Source organism: Trichosurus vulpecula, chromosome 4 (assembly GCF_011100635.1).
Source record: "Trichosurus vulpecula isolate mTriVul1 chromosome 4, mTriVul1.pri, whole genome shotgun sequence".
Lineage (NCBI taxonomy): Eukaryota > Metazoa > Chordata > Mammalia > Diprotodontia > Phalangeridae > Trichosurus > Trichosurus vulpecula.
Window position 1 is genome coordinate 200,016,233 of NC_050576.1, and position 23,613 is coordinate 200,039,845.

At 47.4% G+C, this 23,613-nt stretch overlaps 2 protein-coding genes across 3 annotated transcripts in view; one reads left to right on the forward strand and one right to left on the reverse strand.

Annotated features, from left to right (window-relative positions):
• Positions 1-9,359, forward strand: part of HID1 (HID1 domain containing) — a 29,013-nt gene extending 19,654 nt beyond the window's left edge. The window contains exons 8-19 of one of the 2 annotated variants that reach the window (XM_036758081.1): positions 29-85; positions 963-1,103; positions 1,560-1,650; positions 1,884-2,035; positions 2,227-2,305; positions 3,034-3,198; positions 3,674-3,868; positions 5,009-5,142; positions 5,823-5,903; positions 6,850-6,941; positions 7,348-7,506; positions 8,154-9,359. In XM_036758081.1, the coding sequence (XP_036613976.1) occupies positions 29-85; positions 963-1,103; positions 1,560-1,650; positions 1,884-2,035; positions 2,227-2,305; positions 3,034-3,198; positions 3,674-3,868; positions 5,009-5,142; positions 5,823-5,903; positions 6,850-6,941; positions 7,348-7,506; positions 8,154-8,217 (1,410 nt within the window). In that variant the 3' untranslated portion in view covers positions 8,218-9,359. Of the gene's footprint in view, positions 1-28; positions 86-962; positions 1,104-1,559; positions 1,651-1,883; positions 2,036-2,226; positions 2,306-3,033; positions 3,199-3,673; positions 3,902-5,008; positions 5,143-5,822; positions 5,904-6,849; positions 6,942-7,347; positions 7,507-8,153 lie in introns of both variants that reach the window. The other variant, XM_036758080.1, reaches the window with a different exon arrangement.
• A 3,763-nt stretch (positions 9,360-13,122) lies between these two features.
• Positions 13,123-22,677, reverse strand: OTOP3 (otopetrin 3). Its single transcript, XM_036758162.1, has 7 exons — positions 22,659-22,677; positions 19,328-19,696; positions 19,018-19,154; positions 17,357-17,415; positions 16,714-16,832; positions 13,481-14,301; positions 13,123-13,293 (listed from the first exon to the last, which is right to left on the reverse strand). The coding sequence occupies exons 1-7, from the start codon at positions 22,675-22,677 to the stop codon at positions 13,123-13,125; spliced, it is 1,695 nt and encodes a 564-aa protein (XP_036614057.1).
• Positions 22,678-23,613: the final 936 nt, after the last annotated feature.

Genomic DNA, 23,613 nt, shown 5'->3' on the forward strand with positions numbered 1-23,613 from the left:
TAATAAGAGCGCCTGTCCCTCCCTACAGCCACCAGGCCCTGAGAATCTATTTGTGAATTACCTGTCCCGAATTCACCGTGAGGAGGTGAGTCTTTTGCTGCCCCTATTCAAATGGGAAGGGGCTGAGCCCTTTCTCTGTGCAGAACCTCTGAAGGAGATGCAGAGAAAAGAGGAGTCATAGTCCCTGCTCTCAGAGACCCCACAGCTTAGCAGAGAAGCCAGAACAGAAGTAGACATGGGCACACACAAATGCTCACATAGACACACATGCATTCACACATACACATGCATACATTTCAAAAGATGTATTATACCAATGAGTGATACACATTATTCCATGCATGGAGAGAATGACTCCATGCTTTGGAAGGGGAAGGGTAGAAGATAGTGAAAAGGTTGAATTGACCTAAACTAGGGAGGAAACAGTATGGAAAGATGTCTCTGGAAGAGAAAACATTGGAGTGAAACTTTAAAGGGGGAAGGATGTGTTTTGATGGAGGAGAGGGGATTTCATATCAAGAGAAGGAGTCTGTGAGAGTTTTAGTCCTTGGTGGGGACAGTAAACAGGGTGGCTTGCTTAGGGAAGAGTTCAGGGAGTGAAGGTCAGTTTTCTTCAAAGGTAATAACAATACAGCATTGTGAGACGACCTGTATTTTGTGGGGAGTAAGATGGAACAGCAGTGGGTTGAGCCCTTGGATGTTGACTAGTGGCCTGGCCTTCTGGAAATGTCCTTGTCTTACTGTGGGGAGAGGGTCTTACTTTTAGAGTCAGTGGAGACAAGAGATGATGGTAGTGAGATTAAAAGGGTTATGACAGAGGCAGGTATGGGAAAAACTTAAGCTTCAAAATTGAGGCTGAGTTTAGACTTGATGCCAGAGGTAATGGTGTGTGAGTGGGGGGATGGTGGGGATCACCGTGGTTCTCTAGCCCTAGGCTGGCTCCCAACCCTGTATCACTACAGGACTTCCAGTTCATCCTTAAGGGTGTGGCCCGGTTGCTCTCCAACCCTCTGCTTCAGACGTACCTGCCTAACTCAGCCAAGAAAATCCAGTTCCATCAGGAATTACTAGTTCTGTTTTGGAAGCTCTGTGACTTCAACAAGGTAGGCAGTCTTAACTGGACCCTCTGGGAAGGAACTGGGTTGCCCCAAGGGGAGATAATTCAGAAATCGTGTAGGAGATCCACAAGGGTCCACTTGAAGGTGGGGGTTGATGGTTGTGAGGTGTCTTGAGTTAGCTCAGAAGTGGGGAATGGTTAAGTTCTTCTGGGTCTGCCCAGAGATGGGAGAGAGGCGAGGACTCCTAGGTCTACTCAGAGATGTTGGAGGAAGGTCTTCTGAGACATCTCAGAGATGGAAGTGCTAAGATCTTGTGAGCCCTATTAGAAATGTGAGAGAATGAGGTCTTCTGGGTCCACTTAGTGATGGGGGTTATGGTCTCACTCATAGGTATGGGGGGGTGAAGTCCCTTGGGGAGGCTCAGCTTTGGGGCACCGGACCTCCTCCCCATTCTGATCCAGGCCTGTCTTCCTCTGCTCTCATCTGCCTCTCCACTTCAAGAAATTCCTTTTCTTCGTGTTGAAGAGCAGTGACGTGTTGGATATCCTCGTCCCCATCCTTTTCTTCCTCAATGATGCTAGAGCTGATCAGTGTGAGTTCATGAAGGAGTGGGTCTATTTCATTCTCTGTCCCTGGGGATCAGGGAAATCAACCTCTTTACTTTCCCAAATGATCCACCTATCTTATATCCTTACATACTCCCCACAAAATACAGGTTGTCCCTGTCTCTGTCCCTGAACCCTCTCCCCATTGCTCCATCCCTTTCCTGACCTTTTCCCTTGTCCATCTCTCATGGCCAAAGTGGTTCCTCTCCCATGTCCACAGCTCGAGTGGGCCTGATGCACATCGGAGTTTTCATATTGCTGCTCCTGAGTGGAGAACGCAACTTTGGGGTTCGGTTGAACAAGCCGTATTCCGTTCGAGTTCCCATGGACATCCCCGTCTTCACTGGCACCCATGCTGACCTGCTCATTGTGGTGAGAACAGCTGCTTCCCTTTACCCATCAGGCAGTGCTCTTCTGCCCCAGTTCTTAGCGGTGATGACACCCAATGGATGAGTTGGGAAGTCAGGAGGGGAGGGAGCAGTGGGACTGTACTACGGCTGGCCAAGGGTCTAGACTGGTACTGACCTCCCTCTCTGTCTCCTGTTACTGACCCTGCTCTCTAGGTGTTCCACAAGATCATCACCAGCGGCCATCAGCGCCTACAGCCCCTCTTTGATTGCTTGCTCACCATCATAGTGAATGGTAAAGCCGGTGAAAGGATCGGTTATCCCAACTTTCACCACCAGGGGGCACCAGGTCCTCAGGCCCAAAAGCAGCCGGGGTGGCTTCCAATCTTCCTGGCCCATTATTGCTGATAAGGCACCTTAAGGACCAAGTTTGCGCTGATCTGGTGACTGGAGCAGCTGGATTGCCCTCTCTCAGCCTCCTGTCCCTGGGGCCCCTGTGGGAGGCAGATCACTAGGGGGCGGGGCTAGGTATTCTGAAATAGAACCCAACTACGCCCGTGGTTTGGGGGGAGGTAGAGGTTGGGGAAGAAGACCTGAGTTCAGCTTCAGACACTTACAAGCTGTGTGACTCTGGGCAAGCCCCTTAACCCTGTCTGCCTCAGTTTCCTCATCTGTGAAATGAGCTGGAGAAGGAAATGGCAAACCGCTCCAGCATCTTTGCCAAGAAAACCCTAAAATGGGGTCACAAAGACTGAACAGCGACAACAAATTCTTATTATAATAGACCCAGCCCTGGACAGGGTAGGGCCAGGGGCAGGGGCAGGTGAGATAGGTATTTGCTTAGGACTTTACACGCAGAAGGTTATATTTCTTATGTTTTCATATGCTAGAAAATCCCTGCTCTCTAGGGCAGAAAGGGGAGCTTGTGGGGGGGGGCAGTGATGATTTTCAAACCTTGCCTCGGGTGTGTGGTTTGGGGACTTTAGGGACTGCCCAGAGTAATTCACCCTTTCCCCCTCCCAGTGTCTCCATATCTCAAGAGCTTGTCCATGGTTGCAGCCAATAAGCTACTCCACCTCCTGGAGGCTTTCTCTACCACCTGGTTCCTGTTTTCTGCGGTCCAGAACCATCACCTGGTTTTCTTTCTCCTTGAGGTCTTTAACAACATCATTCAGTACCAGTTTGATGGTGAGAACTCTCCTTCCTCGGCCCACCCATCCACCTGTTCTGTCTCCATTGTTAGGGCTTCTTAGATCCCCGGGGTCACCCTTGTGACCCAGTTGGGGAGGGGGCTATTTATATTCCTCCCCTAGATGAGGGAATGTGACCAGAGCCCTTTTGAAGATGTAGCCTGGGTTCCAGGCTTCTAAGGTTATGGGTAGTGTATAGGGTGGAAACATCTGTGCTCTTGGGTATGGCCAGCCAGCTTGTTGCCTTAGTGTCAGCTTTTCTTGGTGGCTTTCCATTGGTCCCCTTTTACCTTCTCTCATGGGTTTCTTACTATCTCTTATACCTGGGATTATGTTCCTAGTCCCTTCAAATTCACCATATCTAGCAAATCCCTGTGGACTGAGTGGGAGTATGTTTTTTCTTCCTGATAACAACCTTTCTGAATCTAGGCGTAACTACTGTCTTGACCCACTTTTCTCACCATTTCTCTTAGGCAACTCAAACCTTGTCTATGCCATCATTCGAAAGCGAAGTGTCTTCCACCAGTTGGCCAACCTGCCCACAGACATGCCCTCCATCCACAAGGCCTTGCAGCGTCGAAGGCGAACTCCTGAAACCCTATCTCGAACCAATTCCCAGGAGGGTGTCTCCATGGAGGGCTCCTGCCCTGCTGCACCTGCTGAGCCTGGTACCCTCAAGACCAGCCTAGTGGCTACACCAGGTTTGGCCCCGGCATGGAGGTAGCAGGAATAGGTTCTTTGGAGAGGTGACATCACCTGGGCAGTCATTCCTCCTCAATTTATGTCAAGGAAATGGGCAGCAGGGAGGGGTCATGATAGGATTATAGATTGCTAAAGCTGGAAGAAAGCTGAGAGATTATGTAGTCTGGCTAGTTACCCAGATTGGTTAAGGGACTTTGTCTAAGGTCAGACAGCTAGTATAGCAATTCTGAAGCTGGGATCCAAATGAACAGGGATCTCCCACTGTAGCCCCTGCCATGTCAGATGGATTGACCCAAACTCTAGAACAGGGCTCCTTAATCTGGGGTCCATGAAAAAAGTCTAAGGATAGGTTTTAAAGGGTCAATGAATTTGGATGAGGAAGAAATTTACATCTTTATTTTCATTAGCCTCTAACTGAAATATAATACTTTGTTCAATTATGAATTTAAAAAAAATATTATTAAATTATAATTTTAAAAGATTATCATTCTGAGAAGAGTTCCAAAGGTTTCACTAGACTGTCAAAAGGTCCATGACACAAAAAGGTCAAGAACTCCTGAGCCAGCTAGTAATAGAAGCAGAGTTAGGACTTGAACCCCAATATTGTGAACCTCCTGCCACGCCTCAGTACACACCTCTGTTGGTCTTCGATATTTGCACATTTCCCTTGGCTTCTGGATTTGTTTGTTTTTTGTAATCTTTGTGTCTATTCTACTGCCCCTTTATATCCATAATTACTTATTTTGATAATTTTTTGATGATTATTTTTGATGATGAGGCTGGTGAGTTCTACAGAGTCGTGCTGAAGTCATATGTGTCATGTGTAGACATTCCCACAGGCTAGGTCCTTCCAGTGTTGTATTCTTTCCATTACATTAGCCCATTGGTAAAACGAACTAATCATTAATAGAATATTAGTGGTGGAGTAGAGAAGGAGAAACTTTGGAATAGGCTAAAAACAGGATAGAGAAGCGTTGGATCTGGGGCGTTCACAGTTAAGGTGGGAGTGGGGCTGGGAGAAACGTGAAACGTGCACCTGTTGCCCAAACCTAGCTATCTTCCTTCACCAACATCACTCCACTCCCCCCCTCCCCCGCCACCCCAAGGCATTGACAAGCTGACGGAGAAGTCACAGGTGTCTGAGGATGGAACAATGAAATCTTTGGAGCCCGAGTCCCGTCGGAGCCCGGTTGAGAGCAGCTCCCCAGCCAGGAAGAGCAAGGAAGAGCCATGGAACGGGGTGAGGCTCCAGCCTCAAAGAGCCAGGGGAAGGGAGAAGCTGGTGGTACCCTCCCTGGGGGTACGCAGGGCCTTGGCTAGAGGAGATGCTTGACATCCCCTGTGTGTGGAAGTATACTGCCTAGCATCTAAGAACAAGGGAAATTTGGAGTTCCTCCCCTGGTGGGGCTCTCTGCAATCATTTGTCTCTTGACTTGACGCCAGAGCCCATAGGGCAGTGCAACTTGCTCTGTGGTTTCTTCCCCTGGGGTGTGGTTGGAGAAGCAGGTTTTGTTCCCACAGGGTCTGAAAAGGTTCCCCACCCCTGGCCAAACTTTCCTCTTTCTTCCTTTCAGGGTAATGGGTTCACACCCTTGGCCTTCACTCATCCATCTTCTTTATCAGCAGTTGGCCTTTACCCTGGCTTGTCATTCTGTTTAGTCCTTCCCCCACCCCAGCCCTAAACCTGTCACACAGACTAGGCTGGGCCCAAGCTAGAGGGGGGTGGGGCTGAGAGGTGCCTGTGGCATGAACCCTTGGGGCAAAGGGTATTAGGTTACAATTGCTCCCAGGGTTATCCCCATTGCTCTAAAGAGGCAAATAGAATGGCTTGGACTGAGAGGTTGTGACTGCGGAAGCAGCTCCCTTCATTTCCCCTTTACCCTTCACGTCTCTATCCCATTCTCCTTTCTTGTGCTCCAGGAGCCTGGCCAAGCTTGTCGAGAACAGCAACAATCACCCACTGCTTCAGCCGGTGGGCAGTGGAACCCAACTCCAGACTGGGTGAGGGAACAAGTGCCCTGAAGCCTTGGAGGGTGGGGAGGAGCTGAATGTCCCTAGTTTGAGTGCACTGTGTTTTGTGGGGGATCCATATCCAGGGGACAGTGGTCTCGGATGTCACATCTTTCTTCACATGAGCATGCGTATGAAAACAATACATAGGTACGTGTATGGAATAGAAATATGTACATATATATATATATATATATATATATATATATATATATATATATATATATATATATATATATATACATATGCATGTAGATATATGGCAGCTGGATGGTTCAGTGGCTAGAGTGCTAGGCCTGAGTAATGCAGCCTCAGGCACTTACTAGCTGTGTGACCCTGGGCAAATCACTTAACTTCTGTTTGCCTTAATCCATTGGAGAAGGGAATGGCAAACCACTCCAGTATCTTTGCCAAGAAAACCCCCATGGACAGTATTGGTGAGCTGTGGTCCACGGAGTCAGGAAAGAGTCAGCCACGATTGAATGGCCTGAACAACAACATATGTGTGTGTGTGTGTGTGTGTGTGTGTGTGTGTATCTATCTATCCACATACATATATATGTATATATATATATGTACATATATGGCACTTTAAATATATATTATATGTGATATATATATATATATCACTTTGAAAACCTTGAAGTACTATATGAAATACATTCTGGTTGTGACTCTAATGATGTTAATACTCCTTGGTCCTTCAGTGTTTTGCAATAAATAGTCAACAAATAAATATCCATGGGTCTGATTTCAGTCAGTTTTCCTCAAATCTGATTCCATGCCTACCTAGGGCTTGATTTCCCTGTCTTTGGAATGGATGGCTGTGCATGGAGATGGGGGCTTGAGCATAGTACCATTGATTTCCCAGATCCCACCCCAGCTAGGCTCTGATCTCCTCTCCCTTCCCTCTGGCTGGACTCTGTCCATCCTGTAGGTCCTCTCCTGGAAGTCCAAGCTACCACTCCAGACCATCATGAGGCTGCTGCAGGTCCTGGTGCCTCAGGTGGAGAAGATCTGCATTGATAAGTGAGTCTGAGCAGGAGGGCTGGGAGCTGGGAGGGATGTGGAGAGGTTAGGAGGAGATGGCAGGAGGAAGACCATGGGCTGTTCATTGGGCATCCCTTATATAATAGCTCACATTTCTAATGGCGCTTTAAGGTTTAAAAGACACTTCTCACAATAACTCTGTGAAGTTGATATGGCAAGTTATTATTCCCATATTAAATATAAGGAAGTTGAGGCTGAGGTTAGGGTCATACAGCTAGGATAATGCTAGGATTTAAACACAAGTCTCTCCTCATTCCAAGTCTAGTATCTTTCTGCTATTCCCTACTCTTTCTATAACTCTTTGTCCAGGGTACCCCTGACCTTTTCATAAGAGAGAGGCCTAGAGCATCCTCTGAGCCTTCCACTCCTTTCCTTTTCTCTCCAGGGGGCTGACAGATGAATCAGAAATCCTTAAGTTTCTCCAGCATGGCACACTAGTGGGGCTGTTACCTGTGCCCCATCCCATCCTCATCCGCAAATACCAGGCCAACTCGGGTACTGCCATGTGGTTCCGCACCTACATGTGGGGTGTCATATATCTAAGGTAAAGAGGTCTGATGAGGACTGGGGACAGAGAATCACTAGCCACCAACCCCATAGTAATGAGTGAAGGTCCCTGGCATGCTGTTTAGTCTCTGAAGGAACAGGGTTCCCCCAGCTGTAGCTGACACCATGTCATATGGGATTGGCTCAGCCTTTAGAGATGCTTAACTTGGGGTCCCTCTACCAAGTAAATAGATTTCAAGGGGCTGGTGAAATTAAATGGGGAAAATTATGTCTGTTTTCATTAACTTATAACTGAAATTGAGTATTTCCTTCAATTATGTTTTTTTTAACGCATTATTTGGAGAAGGGGTCTGTAGATTTCACCAGACTGACAAAGGGGTCCAAGACACAGCAGAGGTTAAGAACTTCTGCTCCAGAGTGACTAACAGGGCATTTTCCTTTGTGGGCTCAGATTTAGGACTTCCTCTGACCCTGAGTCTCCTTGTCTCTAGTGAAGATGGATTTATTAGTGAGTCCATAAGGGTGCTTAGTACAGAGACTAGGTTGGATGTGAGCCCTTTGCTCAGAAGAGAAAGCGAGGATAGAGGGGGTTTGGGTAGCAGCATTCCCTAATTCTTCCCTTATCCCTTCCTTGAATTCACCCAGCATCCTTGGGGGCCTGGCCCCCATCCCTATTCCTCACAGGAATGTGGACCCACCAGTCTGGTATGACACCGACGTGAAGCTGTTTGAGATCCAGCGGGTGTGAGCAAAAGAGAGTGAAGGAGAGGAGAAGGAAGGGGTTTGAGGGTTTGGGTGCCAAGGTGATCCCTGGGCCCTTGACCCCTACCTGGCTCTGATCCTTCTGCCTTCTGACTGTCATTTCAAGCTTTATTATCACTTTGGCCTGAGGAAGGGGGGCGGGGAGGCTATAAGGGCTAACTTCCCCAAGAGCCCAGGGATTGGGGGAAATGAGGGGAACCAGCTGTGCCCTTTCCCCATACCTGGCTTAAGAAGTCCTCTTGGTTCTGGTGGTAGTTACAGAAAACAACAGAAATCGGAAGAGGAAGCTTCCTCTCAGTAAATACCTCTTGGTGTCCCAGGGCCCAACTCCCACCAAATCAATTACTTCCCTTCCATTTCAAGTCTGTGTTATAGCCCTGGCTCCCCTGAAGACTTGTTTCTATACCACTCTCTATATGTTCACCCTCTTCTTTGACCAGACCTTCCAGGTCTTCCCTGTAAGTGACTCGGAGGGTCCTGGGCCCCTCAGAAGGGTAATTTTAGTCTGGGGTCCCCAACATCTGGGTAGTAGTGGGGAAGTGGAGGTGTGAATGCTGGGATGCCCTTTACCTTCCACTACAAAATATTACTCATTTCATACCCAATATGTCACTGAGGCTGAGCAGCTCATAGGAAGAATTGGGCTGAGGGAGCTTTTTAGGGTTTTTTGAGGAAAGAAGAGGGTAAGAGTTCCAACCCAGAGTCTGAGTCCAATGGACATGGCCTAGGTGAACATCTAATCCCCATGTTCACTTTTCATGTTTGTACAAAGCCCTCTCCCATGGGAATCTTTTTCATAGATGTGGGAGCAACCCTCCCTGCCATTCTAATCACAGCTTTATGTTGAAGGGCAGAGAACCCGTTTTCCCCCATCTTGGGTAAGTGGAGGGGCGTCAGGGGAAGACAGTCCAAAATACCCTCCCCCTGCTTCCCCACAGCTGTCCCAGCTGTCCCCTCTGAAACCCCTAGTCCTCAGCCCTGTCCTCCAACACTGTTCTTCCAGGTATTCCCCATCCGTGGCTAACCCCTGCTCTCTGCCTGTGTCAGTACAATCTTAACTTTCAAGCACTAGAGACGCACTGTACAATCTGCTACTTTACACAAAATTAAAATCTCCCTTTTCCTGGCTGTGTATGTGTGTCTGGGGTAAGGGCGGAGGGAGCTTCCTTGGGGAAGAGGGGCAGTGTTTCCCTTGAATAAGGGCTTGGTTCCAGGTTTAAAAGTCTGACATTGGTTTAAGACATTGTCACTGCCTTTCTATGAGAGTAACCTCAGAGGGCAGTGAGGGTTTGTACTTGTATGTATCTGGTAGGGTACTGGGGTAGCTGGTGGAAAAACCTTCCTTGAGGTTAGAGGGAATGGCAAAACCCTGGGGGGCTTGCCTGGGACCCTCTGCTAAGTGGCCTCCCCTTCGGGGCCCATGTATATGAAGACGAAGCAGGATGTGTATACAGCAGCAGAGTAGCTAGGTTCCAATCCCAAGTCAGCTACTTATTATCTGTGTGACCTTAGTCAATATCTTAATTTATTTGGGCCTGAGTTTTTTTTTCATCCTTAAAATGAATGTTCTTATGCTAAATGACTTCTCAGATCCCCTTTAGTTCTAGACGCTGACACTTCACTTAAGTAGGATGTGCTTACTTGGCTTTGGTCTGGCATTTCACGGAGGCAAACTGGGACGCCGGGACAGTGTTTCTGGTTCTTTTGAGGATCAAATGAGATAATAAATGTAAAGTATTTTATAGACCCTTAAATTGAGCCCAAGTACCAGTTATTATGCTGCTTAGGGTCTTACTTGCCCAGAGGCTATTACCTTGGAAGGCATAAACTATGTTTTTTGTCTTGTTTTTATAAGTATTTTGATAACTATATCCATAGAACTGGTTTTCTTATAATCCTATGTATTTATTTGATTCATTTAAAGGAATTATTATGAGAGAAGGCAGTTAGGTGGTTCAGTGGATAGAGTGTCAGACTCATCTTCCTGGCCTTGGACACTTAATAGCTGTATTACCTTGGGGAAGTCACTTAACCCTATTTGCCTCAGTTTCTTTATCTGTAAAATGAACTGGAGAAGGAAATAGCAGACCACTCCAGTACCTTGGCCAAGAAAACCCCAAGTGGGGTCACAAAGAGTTGAACATGACTGAAAAATGACAATAACAATCCCACCATTCTGAGAAAGGATCCATAGGCTTTACCAGGCCGCCAAAGGTGTCCATGGACAAAAATGAGGTTCAGAACTCCTGTCTTAGTCCTTCTCTCTGGGCTACTTCTGGGCCCTTATCTTTAAAATCGTTCTATAAGCTCCAGGGGGTAGCTTAACTGGGTCTCCAAGTCTCTGGCAATCTACCCATGGGCTATGTGGGCAAAAAGAGGGGATGAAATCTTTGAGTATAACCATGCCCGCCCAAAGTTTTGAGTTCTCCCTCCTGAGGGCAACACGGAAACAGCCCTGTCCTCTTACCCCTAGTCTGTTTCAGTGTCAGGCAGCCAGACAATAAACCTTTATTAAGTGCCTACTATGTGCTAGGCATCATGCTAAATACATAGAGATGTTGAATCAAAGGACCTGGCCAAAGTCACACACACAGCTGGTAAGTGGCATAAACTGAGATTTGAATCTAAGTCCTTTGGGTTCAACTAGATCATAAAGTGGATAGAGTACTGAGGATGAAGTCAGGAAGATTCATCTTCTTGGTTTCAAATCTGGCCTCACACTTACTACTTATGTGACCCTGGGCAAGGCACTTAACCCTGTTTGCCTCAGTTTCTCATCTGTAAAATGAGCTGGAGAAGGAAATGGCATACCACTCCAGTAGCTTTGCCAAGAAAACCCCAAATGGGGTTACAAAGTGTCGAATACAACCATAAAACAACTGAACGATGACAACAACCTTTGGTTCCAGAGTGGTGTACTTTCCCCTGTGCCCCACTGCTACCAAAGAAAAAACTACATCACCCAGGATTTCTGATCAACCCCCCCCCCCCCGCAATATCCCACTGCCTCCCCATAGATTCATAGAATGTTAGAGCTTGAGAGGATCTCAGAGCACATAGGATTTAGAACTGGAGTGGACCTCAGAAGCTATTTGTCCAAGGCCTTCATTTTACCAATGAGGGAAACCAAAGCCAAGGAAGGTTGTGACTTGCCGGAGGTCATGTGAGTAGTAAGCAGAAAAGGCAGGATTTGAATGCAGGTCCTCTGACCCTAGAACCACACTGGTAATTGGAAAAAATGTCTATAGCACCCAGTATTCTAAGGCTGTCTTCTATCCAAGCACTAATTGACTTAGTTCTGCTTAGCTTTTATTTGAGCAGATGAGAATGGGTGTGTTCGGAATGATAGACAAGGACTTTCCCCTGCATTTGATAGATGAGGAAGTGCAGTCCTGAGTGGAGAAGAATCCCACAGATACTAAGTGGCAATGCCAGAAAAGGAACCCAAATCTAGCACTCTCTCTACCTCACTGTGCTCTTTAATTCACCATGTCAGCTCATTTAAGCCAGCTTAATAATCTTCCAGTCCATCATTCTCCTCCTGCTTCCAGCCCCATTCCAGGTGGTCCCCAGGCTGTCAGGATAAAAAGAATGCCTGGGCTAGGGCTTCCTGGCAGAGATGATTCACTCTGTGCCCAGCCTAGTGTTGATGCTGGGGCTTAGGGCTAGATGAAGGTCAAAACAGGAAGGGAGAGAATTTTCAAGGCCAGCCCTGAAAAGTGACCTGGCTTCTCTTCTCTACCTTTTGTACATCTTTATGACTCAGTGGAGTGTCCAGGGCTTGGACACAGGCACAGCCGGGTCACACACACCCCCAGTTCCTAACTGACCCTCTCCAAAGAGAAAAGCTGCTCCCCATTTATCTTGGTTTGGGAGTACTTGGTAAGAGGGTGCTTCTGTAAGGTGAGGCCAGCTTCCCCTCCCCCAAAGTGGCTTCATTCTTATCCTAGGTGTTTCCCTCCAGAGCTAAGTGGGGATCCATTACTTTCTGTACTCCTGGATGACACCAGGGCAAAAAATATTCTCTGGGTGTCTCTCCTCCCCACTGCCTAGCACCACTGCAGGAGAGTGGAAGTCCTTTCCTCCATTCCCAAGGCTGAGTGACTGTTTTGTCTTCGGGAACAAATACAATAAAAGGAGCAGGTAATCGATCAAACAAACAGATTTCATGGCAGCAGGAGAGAGGAGTTCAACATAGCTTGGCAGCTAATTAATGAGCTTGTTAGATGACAGAGTGTATGTGTGTGTGTGTGTTTGTGTGTGTGTAGGGCTTGGTGTAAGGGAGGGAGAGTGGAGTGGCCCCCCAAAGATGATAGGTTTGCTCTGACTTAGATTAGGAAAATGGCCCTGAGCAGTGGTTGGACAAACAGGCCCAGAGGCAGGCAGGTGCTAGCCTGCTAAGACATTTGCTAGAAATGGGTACAACTGCCTTCCCACTCCCCAAACTCTCATAAGACCCCTGGCTCAGGTTACCCACACTGTCTCTAAGAAGAGCCACAAGCATGTACAGGATTGAATTGCCAGCTGTGCCATTTGGAGCTCTCAGGTGATCTAAATTAAAAACATGAACAGGTGTAGCCCTTCCCACTAGCACCCCAGCATAGCATTTTGGGACCTCATCCTTGACTCCGGAGAAGACAGCAGAGTGTCCCCAAATGTCCAAGTTGATGGTTTCTGGAATCAGTGAGACTTTGAGGGACCCACTCTAGTTAGTCTCTGCCTCTGCTCAAATGAAGGGATACTCAGATTTCTTGGCTGTAGATGGAGCAGAGGCTTGGGGCAGGTGTCTTCTACTAGCCCCTGTAACTGTGTGGCTTGGGATCAAGGTGGAGGAAAGAAGCAGGAACAGTGCCAGGGCCAACTGGGATGTCTTGCTGTGGACTTCCTTGAATCAGGCACCAAGGTAAACTTCTACCAGCCCCCCAACGGAGTGCATTCGGTAGAAGACCCCCAGGGGCAGGCCAAAGTTGACAATGGTGAACCAAGTCCTGTAGCCATAGAAATCTTTCTCCAATCCATTCTCAAACTCAGGGTGTGTGCCAAATGCTGGCATCATCCACATCTGGGGGGAGGGAAGAGATGGGTGACTGACTGAGAAGGACCTTTTCCCCTCCCACCAGCTCATAGCTGTAGTAGAGACAACCCCTTCACCACCTTTCATTTAGCCAGCTCATTATCCTTGACCCAGTACCTCCCGTTTTAGCCAACTGGCTCCATCAGCCCCATTCCTGAGCCCATCAGCTACCCACCGTGATATTACAGATGACGAGGAAGATGGAAATTTCCTTAAGAACTCGACGCTTCCAGTTGAGGTGGCTGTAATTGTGGATATAGGCCAGGGATACCCTACGAAGGCCCTGGCCCAGCTCCAGCATGGATCCTCGGCGAAGCCCTGGTGGGCACTCCTCCTCTGTCCTATCATTCTGGCCCTGAATGGGTCTGTCCCAGAGTGGCTGCCGGTGCAGACCCTCAATGATGAAGAGGTTTTGGGCGATGTGCTGAATGATGATGAGGATTGAATAGGCGAGGATAAGTCTGTTGAGCAGCTTTTGGACGTCAGTGGCCACAATAGCCACAATGGAAAAATAGGAGATACCAATCTGACCCAGGGCAGCACCCATCAGAAGTACCACATCAAGGCTTCGAGTGGGATTCTTGACTGTGTCCATTTCCCGCTCTTCCAGACCATGTATGACTGTGCCCATCAGGCATGCCAGAGTCATGATGGGCAGGACAATCACATAAAAAGCATAGTAAAGGGTAAAGTACTGATAAGCAATGGAGGGGCCACTGGCCTGGATCTGGAAGAGGACAAAGACACAGACCCCTGCCACTAGAACTAGGAAGCCCAACAAGGGACCAAAGATGGCCCCATGGAGGTGGAAGTTGGGCCGACCGGGACCAGTTACGTGATGAGACAACTTTCGACCCACATTCTTCCACATGACATACAGGGTGGCGCAGCAGATGAGGCTGTACTCGGTGCTGAAGGGGTAGAGCATCAGGTAACCCTTTTGAAAGACTTCACATATAGTTATATTGAGGCAAAGGCAAGTGTTGGTCTCATTGCCTAGGGAAGGGAGAGGAGAAAGTCTCATGAGGCTATTAAGAGAGGAAAGGATGGTTGAGGTAGAAGATTAGTAAGTAAGACAAAAGCGGGCCTGTGTATGAAAAAGTATGGTCATTTCATAGACTCACAGATGGTCTTTGCTTTAAGAAAACCTGATAGACAATGTGGGAGAAATGCAGAAATTTTGTACTGTCACAGAAATATTTACAGGGCACATAAAGTGTGTAGGGGGCGGAAGCCCCCTTCCCCATTTCCATAAGGTTATTGACGTCAGCCAGGGACGTGGTTTTAATTTGTTGCTGGCTGGTCTGATGCTGACTGACCCCTTAGCTCTCCAATCGCAGGCCAGAGGCCACATCCTCTTGATTCCATCCCTTTTCCTGATCCAATACAAGAAGGTCCTGGACAGTTGTCCAAAGAATCAGTTGTTGAGCAGTTTGGAGTCAGGAAGACTCATCATCGTGAGTTCAGATCTGGTCTCAGACACTTACTAGTTGTGTGATCACTTCACCCTACTTGCCTCAGTTTCCTCATCTGTAAAATGATCTGGAGAAGGAAATGGCAAACCACTCTAGTATCTTTGCCAAGAAAACCCCAGACAGGGTCATGGAGAGTCGAACATGACTGAGCAGCAAACCTGGCTTTTACCTAATCAGTTTATGTGCCCTTGAAAGTGGGCTGTGCAGGTTTGAATGCATGAAAAGTATAAAGTTGATATATGCATGTGGCCATGTCACGCAGACTTGAACGTGTGTGTGTTTGTGGGTGTAAGTTCCAGGTTTGCAGGCTGGACTGACGTGATTTGTGAAGCACCACGAAGATCCTCCCTGTCCACCAGCTAGGTGATGAGGTGGATTAAGTCAGGTCAGGAAGACCTGAGTTCAAATCTCGTCTTAAACACTTACTAGCTGTGTGACCCTGGGCAAACAAGGGGACAATAATAACACCTACCTTGCGAAGTTGTTGTGAGGATCAAATGAAATAACATTTTGAAAGCCCTTAGCACAGTGTCTGGCATGTAGTTATTGTCTGTCCTTCATTCTCGAAGAGGACCATGACATCAGGGAGATGATGCCACGACTTGCAAGTGAATCGGATTTAAGGGAGGGAGGGCTGTGCAAAGTCACCAGCCTCACTCTCTCCTCCTGAGCGATCTGGGTCCAGTGGCAAGATCTAGATCAGGATGACTGGAGATGGCCCCCCTGGCATGCAGTATGTGCTATATACATGCTGATTTCCTTCTATCCCCCCCTCCCCACCCTGCCCAAATCTCTCTCCTCCTTTGTCTCTCAGGCTACTATTAATTCATTTTAACCCTGAAGCCTTTTTAGTTTTTGAGAATCTTCTATGACAATGTAAATGCCCCTGGCATGAGGTCCTTCTCAGGAAATAGTTTAGCAGAAATTAGCTGACAGACCATCATTTGGGAGCAAGATAGATGCTGTGAAGGGGAAGGTAGAAGTTGTCAAGGAATTCAGGACAGGTGAGTGTCAAAGAGGAAGCAGAAGTGTGAGCACTAAAGACAAACTTTTCCATGTCTTGTCATGCATATGTGTGTGTGTGTATATATATATACACACACACATATGTATATATAGACAGATATATATACACATACATATATAGATAGGTACATATACACATACATATTTGCACAATACATACATACGTATATATAGAACTATATAGACAGATAAGTATATATAGACATACACGTATGTGTATAGATATGTATATACATACATAATACATAGATATGTATACATATAGATATGTATATTACACACATGCACACATACATAGATATGTATACATACACACATATATATGCATGCACACATATACACATTTGTATATTTATATTTATACCAGGGTACATATATCATTCATATACATACATACATGTATACACACACACACACACATATATATATATACATATATATATATCAGGGTGATGCTTGGAACATTTTTTGGGGAAAAATCATATTTTTTTTCACATCTTCATATTACCAGTCATGAATACATGTGTTCCTGTGTGAATATAAATGATGAGGACAGCATGTCTCTGTGAGTGCATAATGATGTGATGATGTGGATGGACAGATCATTCCTCCAGCTCTATTATACCATGTTGCCTCGAGGATTTGTGGGAGTGGGTTGTACTGTATCAGGGATATGAGGGCTCAGCAGAGAGAAAGGCGTGGGCATCCTAGAATCAGAGAATGTTAGAAGTGGGTGGATTTAAAGGTCACCTATTCCAATCCTATCACTTTAGAAACTAAAGCCCATGAGGAGTAAGTGGCTACCTTAAGGTCACAAAGCCAGTTTGAGCTGGGACTAGACTAGAACCGGGGCTTCCTGCCTCCTGGCTTGGTTCTCTTTCCACCGGCCCCTGCGGCTGCTTTATACCTGTGAGCTTTTCCATGAGAGCATCCAGTTCGGCCTCGATCTCCCGATGCATGGAGTCATTGGTGACGGCCAGTACCCAGAGGAGCAGGTTGGTAGCCATAGTTAGCATCAGTCCGCACCTGGGTGGGGGGAAACGCTTGATAGCCTGATCCCTGACCCTGAGCCACTCAGACTTTGAGCGTGATACTGGGCCATCCCATAACTCTTTCCCAGTCTGGTCCTGAATCCTCAGCTCCCCTCCCCTACCTGATTGCTTTCCCAACATGCCCTCAAGAAGCTCCTGCTGGGAGTCTAAGAGTGAGAGCCACAGATATTTAAGTGTGGGTGATGCCCAGGGAGAGACCCACTGAAGCCATTTCGCAATGAATTCCCCAGTTGTAGAACCAGGATAGGTCTTTTGGGAGATGTTTGTTGGGCGCGGGCAAGAAAGTGTGGTGTCTCAAGGGGCTCAGAGAAGAATGGAAGGGACTGGGGCGGGTGGGGAGAGAGGAAGGGAGAGAATTTGGAACTCAAAGTTTTAAAATCGAATGTTAAAATTGTATTTTACATGTAACTGGGGAAAAATAAAATACTAAATAAAAGCTTTTAAAAAAAGATTACAATAAAAAAAAAGAATGGAAGGGGTCTAGGAAGCCCTTCTCACCTGGTGAGATTCATCTGGACCTGAATACAGTCTTTACTGTGGCTCCACAGCACATAGGTCTGAAAAGAAGAAGGACTTGAGCTGATCACAGCTTGTGGGGGTGGGGAGAGACTGGAGATACAGGGGTGCAAAGAGTGAGTGTATATGTCTGTGCATGTCAGTATAGATGTGTAGGAGGGGTCTACATTTAGTTTGCGTAAGAGTACGTGTATAGCGATAGTAATCATGGCTTACATTTATGTAGTGCTTACTATGTGCCAGATACTGTGCTACGCCCTTTACAATCGTTATATCTTTTGATCCTCACAACCACTCTGGGAGGTAGGCGCTATTATTATTCTAATTTTATAGATGAGGAAACTGAGGCAAACCCCTGATTAAGTGACTAGCCCAGGGCCATACAGCTAGCAAAACGTCTGAGGCCAGATTTGAACTCAGGTCTTCCTGATTCCAGGCCCAGCACTATAACCACTCTATCCATAGCAAACAATAGTAACTGGAATTTACATAGTCCTTTAAAGGTTTATAAAGCCCTTTACATATACGTTTTACTTATTTATTTTTAAAATAGTATTTTATTTTTTTCCCCAGTTATATGTCTACAAAATTTTTAGCATTTATTTTACTATCTCGTTACATCCTCACAAACTGTTCAGTGAGGTAGGTGCTATTATTGTCCCCATTTTATAATTGGGGAAACTGAGTCTGAGAGCACTAAGTGACTTGCCCAAGGTCACACATCTAGGAAGTGGTTGAAGCAGAATCAGAACCCAGGTCTTCCTTACTCCAGCTGTCAGACATGCCACTGGGGAAGAGAATAATGAAATAGAATGATGAATTCCTGATCCATCTAGGTCCTCCATGCTGAAAGTTGCTAAACTCAGCTTTGCTGGACTTTAATTCCATGCTTTATTCACAGCACTCCCTCCCACCTGCCTACCGGGGGGCAAGAGAGAGAGAGACACAGAGAGAGACATACACACACACACACACACACACACACACACACACACACACACAAAGAGAGAGAGACTGACAGACAGAGACAGAGACAGAGAGACAGAGAAACAGAGACAGAGACAGAGAGACAGAGACAGAGAGAGACACACACACACACAGGGAGAGAGACAGAGAGACACAGAGAGAGACACAGAGAGAGAGAGAGAGAGAGAGAGAGAGAGAGAAAGAGAGAGAGAGAGTGAGCAAGAATGAATGATTGTATGTTTGTAGGTATGTTCCTAAATACTATATTAAGCAGCAGTAGCTTTACTATTAGAGCTTTAAGATTTAATAACTTAAAATAGCACTAAGATTTTTGGCACACCCTGTGTGAGTCTTTTTAGGTTACACATTTATAAGGCAGTATGTGTATATATATATATCTATATCTATATCTATATATAGATATAGATAGATAGGTAGGTAGATGATAGGTAGATAGAGATAGATGATAGATATGTGTGTGTATCTATATTTAGTTTACAAAGGGATGTGAGTGTACATAGGAGTGTGTGTCTAGGAGTGCATGGGTGTATTCATACACATCAAGAAGATGTGTAATGTGTAGGTGTATATGCACACCAAGGGGTGTGTGGCTAGTATGTAGTACAGGTGAGAGTGTGAGGGCATTTGTCTGGGGCGGGGTGGAGAAGGAGCAGCACCTGAAGACTGATGAAGAGAATCTCGATGATGGGGAAGACAATTTCCACCTCAGACTTGCAGTGGATGTGGCTGATAATGTAGCCGATTCGGAAGACATTGAGAAGAATGGTGCAGCTACCGAACAACACCAGGGAGCCTGGCCAAGGTGGAACCATCAGAACCTTCTCCATCCTTTCCCAGCCCTCTCCCCTCACCCTGTGCCTCCCACCTACCTCTTCTAGGGAATAGCATCCCTATCCCTGGACCCAGGTCTCTGCCTTATCATTCTTCTGCTGGTGCTGAACAAGGACGAGGCACATGCTTACTTACCCTGAACCCAGACAGGCCCAGCGTGGGGATCTCGGAACAGGATAGCGTGTGGCAGGCGTATGGTACCCACCACATAGTAGAATAGCCAAAGGAGGGCGAGCACCTTGAGCACTGCCAGGAGGATCCAGACATCACCCAGGGTGATGGCCACGTTGTTGAAGATCATGCTACAGATGAAGGCTCCCCCCAGGAATACCACATTGAGTGCCAGGAGCCCAGAAAAGAGTTGGCTGGCCTTTTGGGCTTGCCGATCTCGACGAAGGAGCAGGGAGAAGTGCCGCTCCAGCCATGACTTATCCCTTCTGGGGCCAGGGGCCCCCAATTCCTTCTCATCTTCCTTAGTCGAAGTCTCTGGGATCCCCTGAGGGTCTTGAGAGGGCAGGGAAGGGGCAGTGGGACTTTAATGTGAGTATACACCAAGCTCAATATAACTTTAGATCTGCCCCTAGTGGTTGTCTGGGCAGCTAGGTGGCACAGTAGAGTGCCAGGTCTGCATTCAGACTCATCTTCTTGAGTTCAAATCTGACCTTAGACACTTACTAGCTGTGTGATACTGGGCAAATCACTTAACCCTGTTTGCCTCATCCACCAAATGATCTGGAGAAGGAAATGGCAAACCACTCCAAAGAAAACCCCAAATGAGGTCACAAAGAGTCAGATAATATGGGACAACTAGCTGTTATCTGGGGTGGGGGTAGGAGGAGAGCCTCCACCTTCCTGTGTCAGTTTATGGATTTCTCTTTTTCCCTCCTTTTGCATCCTCACCAGCCTCTGATACCTCAGAAACCAAGTTTCACCAACCTAACCAGGTATCTGCCAGTGGGTGAAGGCCAATTCTGTAATTGTCCCTTACCAAAAAAAAATACGGATTACTCCCCACTTTTTCATTGATTTCTCCAAAGGCTCATAGATTTATAGCTAGAATAGCATAGATTTATAGCTTGAGGCTATCAAGTTCAACCATCTCATTTTACAGATGAGGAAACTGAGGCACAGAGAGGTTAAGTGACTTACTTGCCCCTAGTCTCACAGCTAGTAGGTGTCTAAGGCTGGATTTGAACTCAAGTCTTCCTGACTCCTAGTCCAAGCCTCTATCCATTATGTCACCTAGCTGCCTCTCTAAACTTTCAGATAGTACAGCCACTGTCCCTTTCTTCTCCCAAACAGCCTGAGCTTTATATGTTCACTGCTCTGATTCTGGCCAACTCCATTCCAGCCCTTTTCCCTATCTGTAGTTATAGAGTCAGGAATTCCCAATCTGTCACTGGGCTGAAATGTATGTTCTCTTTCCTAGTTTTCTACTCCTTCTTTATGTTACTCCTTGAGGTGCTCCCCACTCCAAAGTATTCAAACTTAACTATTACGGTCCTGCCCCTTCCTCTCCTTTCTCCTCCTCCAATTCTAATCCAGTGCTATGATTCTCTCTTTTCCTTTTGCATCCTTCTCCTCCCCCTTCCACTGAAATTGAGTTCCTAAGCAATGCAGCCCTCTCACCTTCTTCCTCTGCCTCCTCCTCTCACCCCATCATTCCCACTCATTCTGAGATCTGGTCTGTCTCAGGGACCTTTAAGAGTTCCCTACTTCAGTAACCTAGAAGGAGATAAACATGGCAAGTTCAAAACCCTGCCATTGCCTAGGTTAATCTGTTTTTAAACATTTATCAAAATTATCCAATTGTCTGCACTCTTCCTATGCATCTAGGTTTAAAAATAAACTTGCCCCCTTTAAAGTTGTTAGGTTTTCTTTTCTCCCCATCTTTATCATCCTGCCAGCTTTTAAGCACCATGTTTTTGGAGAGTAGTCCCAAAGAGGTCCCTGGTTAGTGTCCATAGGGTCTACAACTGGAAGTGACCTTAGAGACCCAAACCCTTGTTTTACAGATGAGGAAACTGAGGCCCGGGAGTGCAAAATTGACTTGTCCAAAGATTCCACTATATCTGACACTCAATCTGTCAGTGCTGTCCAGGACCTAGCACTGAGCAGACCCTCAATAATGATCCTTTTCTTTTTCTCCTGGGCTTTCACATCTAAGTGGGGGAGGCCCAAAACATTCTTTCTAAGTATCTTCTTGCTCCATTTCTTCTTAAACAGGCAACTTCTCCTTGGAAGGATGCTTTCTTTGGAGGTCTTGGGGACTAGGGGTGGTGGAGAGAGGGATGAAGATAGGAAGATGCAATCCTTGAGTGAAGGCTCTACAAGCCAGCATTGGAGAGATGACTAGGAGGTGAGGAGCTAAGATTCTCTCCCTTGGTGTCTTCTCCAGCTGGCAGGGGAATGGGGAGCTTGGGGCTGAGATTAGTTAATTTTCCACTCTCATAGCTTAGGACTTCAGTGAATTGAGACCCCATAAGGTTGGAAGCACCCCCCAAACCCAGGAATCTTTAGTTCCAAGGAGATGGTAGCCTTTCAGCTAACCGAAGCTGTAGCTAGGAGGCCTGAGCAGCTTGTGGGAAGGCCACTGGAGAAGGTGCTTTAGGACTGAACAGAAGGAAGTTGAGGTGTCAGCTCTGTTCACCACTGGGCATGTTGCAAGGGGAGGGAGGGACCAGATGCCAAACTGGTTTGTGGGTTTAGGTTAGAGAGGCAGGTGATAGAAATCCCCTGGAGCTGTTAGGGAGGGGAAATGGAGGAGGGAGAACACAGACAGGGTAGACCTTGGACCTGGTAGTGATAGAAGGAGGCCAGGGGACGTCTGGAGTTACGGATAGTTTGAGTTCCCCAAGGACACGTAGAAATAAGGGTCAAAATCACTCCAGCCCCCTCCCTACTCCAACCCTTGACTTCCCTTTCCTAGCGACCCTAACTTTTGTTCCTCCGGATTTTATCCCCATTCTTGGGGATGTAAGCTTTGACTGGGTCTCCGGTTCAAGGTCTTTTCCCACTTCTTCCAGAGGCGAAAGGAGTAGGGAGGCCCTAGGGGAGGAAAGGCAGAGAATCCCCCCCCCCTCCCCCCACTGACCCAGGTAGCGCTGCTCTCTGGATGGCTTCGAGCCCAGAATCAGTCTGGAAGGTGGCTGTTGCCTGGAATTTGGAAGAGTAGTGTTGCGGGGGCCTAGGCGGGAGAGGTGGAAAGGCAGTGGGTGCTGGGACCCCTAAGGGTCTTTACAGAGTGATCGTGGCTTCTCTCCTCTTCTGGATTCTTTCCCTCGACATCCCTGAAGACTCCCCACCCCGCCCCATGCCTGACTCCGGGATCCCCATTCTTAAGCCTGGCTTTTGGGTCCTTTACGCTTCTTCCAAAGCAGCTCGATCCCAGTTAGGGGCAGCCGTGGGCAGATGGCAGAAGTGGGGAGATGTACGGGGGTGCTGCGCAGGGCCCGAGCCGCCTTACCTGAGACTTGAGCTGTCATCGTTGCGGACTAACAACCAACTGGAAGGAGCTGGGCTGCTCCGTCCAGGTGTGTCTCTAGCCTCCCCCTGCTACCCCGACCTATGCCCCCCCGGACCCTCTCCCTCAGCTGGACTGCGCACCAGCTGGCTCAGTCCCAGCGGGTCATCGATTTTTCCTGTTGACTTTGGAAATCTCATTAATCCCTCGTTAATTATACCGCCCAAGGCTTCCCCGGCCCGGGAAGAGCAACCAATAGGATCGGGGGCAGGGCCATCTCAGAGCGAGTTGGCAAATGGGCCACGCTGTCGGGCGTGGAGGGGACGGGCCAGAACCTACAGGGGTCGGAGACGTTTGGCTGGCTAGCCAAGGACTACTGGGCGGGGATCAAGTCTTCAATTAAGGGAGTCAGATGGAGAGGGCGGCAGGGAGCCAAGATTTGAGGGGGTCTTCCCAACCCTGGGAGGCATGCATTCGAGGCGCCTGACTGGGCCCCCGGGGAAATAGGACAGAAAAGAAACAGAGACAAGTTTCTCCCAGGGTGCCCAAGTCACCTAAGTACAACTGCTCCAGAAAGCTCATGGCCCCTTTCCATGTCAACTTCCCCTGATGCCAAGCCCTGTGCCATCTGCTTGCCACGAAGCAGCACTCTTTCTGCCCTCAGCTGCCATATCCATACTCCCTTTCCTCTTTCTTTTCCTCTCCCTGTTGTTCCATACGAGGTTGAAGGAAAAAATATGGAGTCTAATTCTGACTGGGCTGTGAGGCTTCCTCTCCTCCTCCCTGCAAGAAATCCCTTTGTCTTCTTCTGTGTGTCCTTCCCACCCTCTAATTAGAATGTCACTGAACTGCTGAGTCTGGTCCTAGGGCTGACTGAACATGTTGCATGTTGGGATTTTTGGGATAGACAGGCCAAGAGACTTCTTCCCAAAGCAAATTGAGGAAATCCCCATAGTGC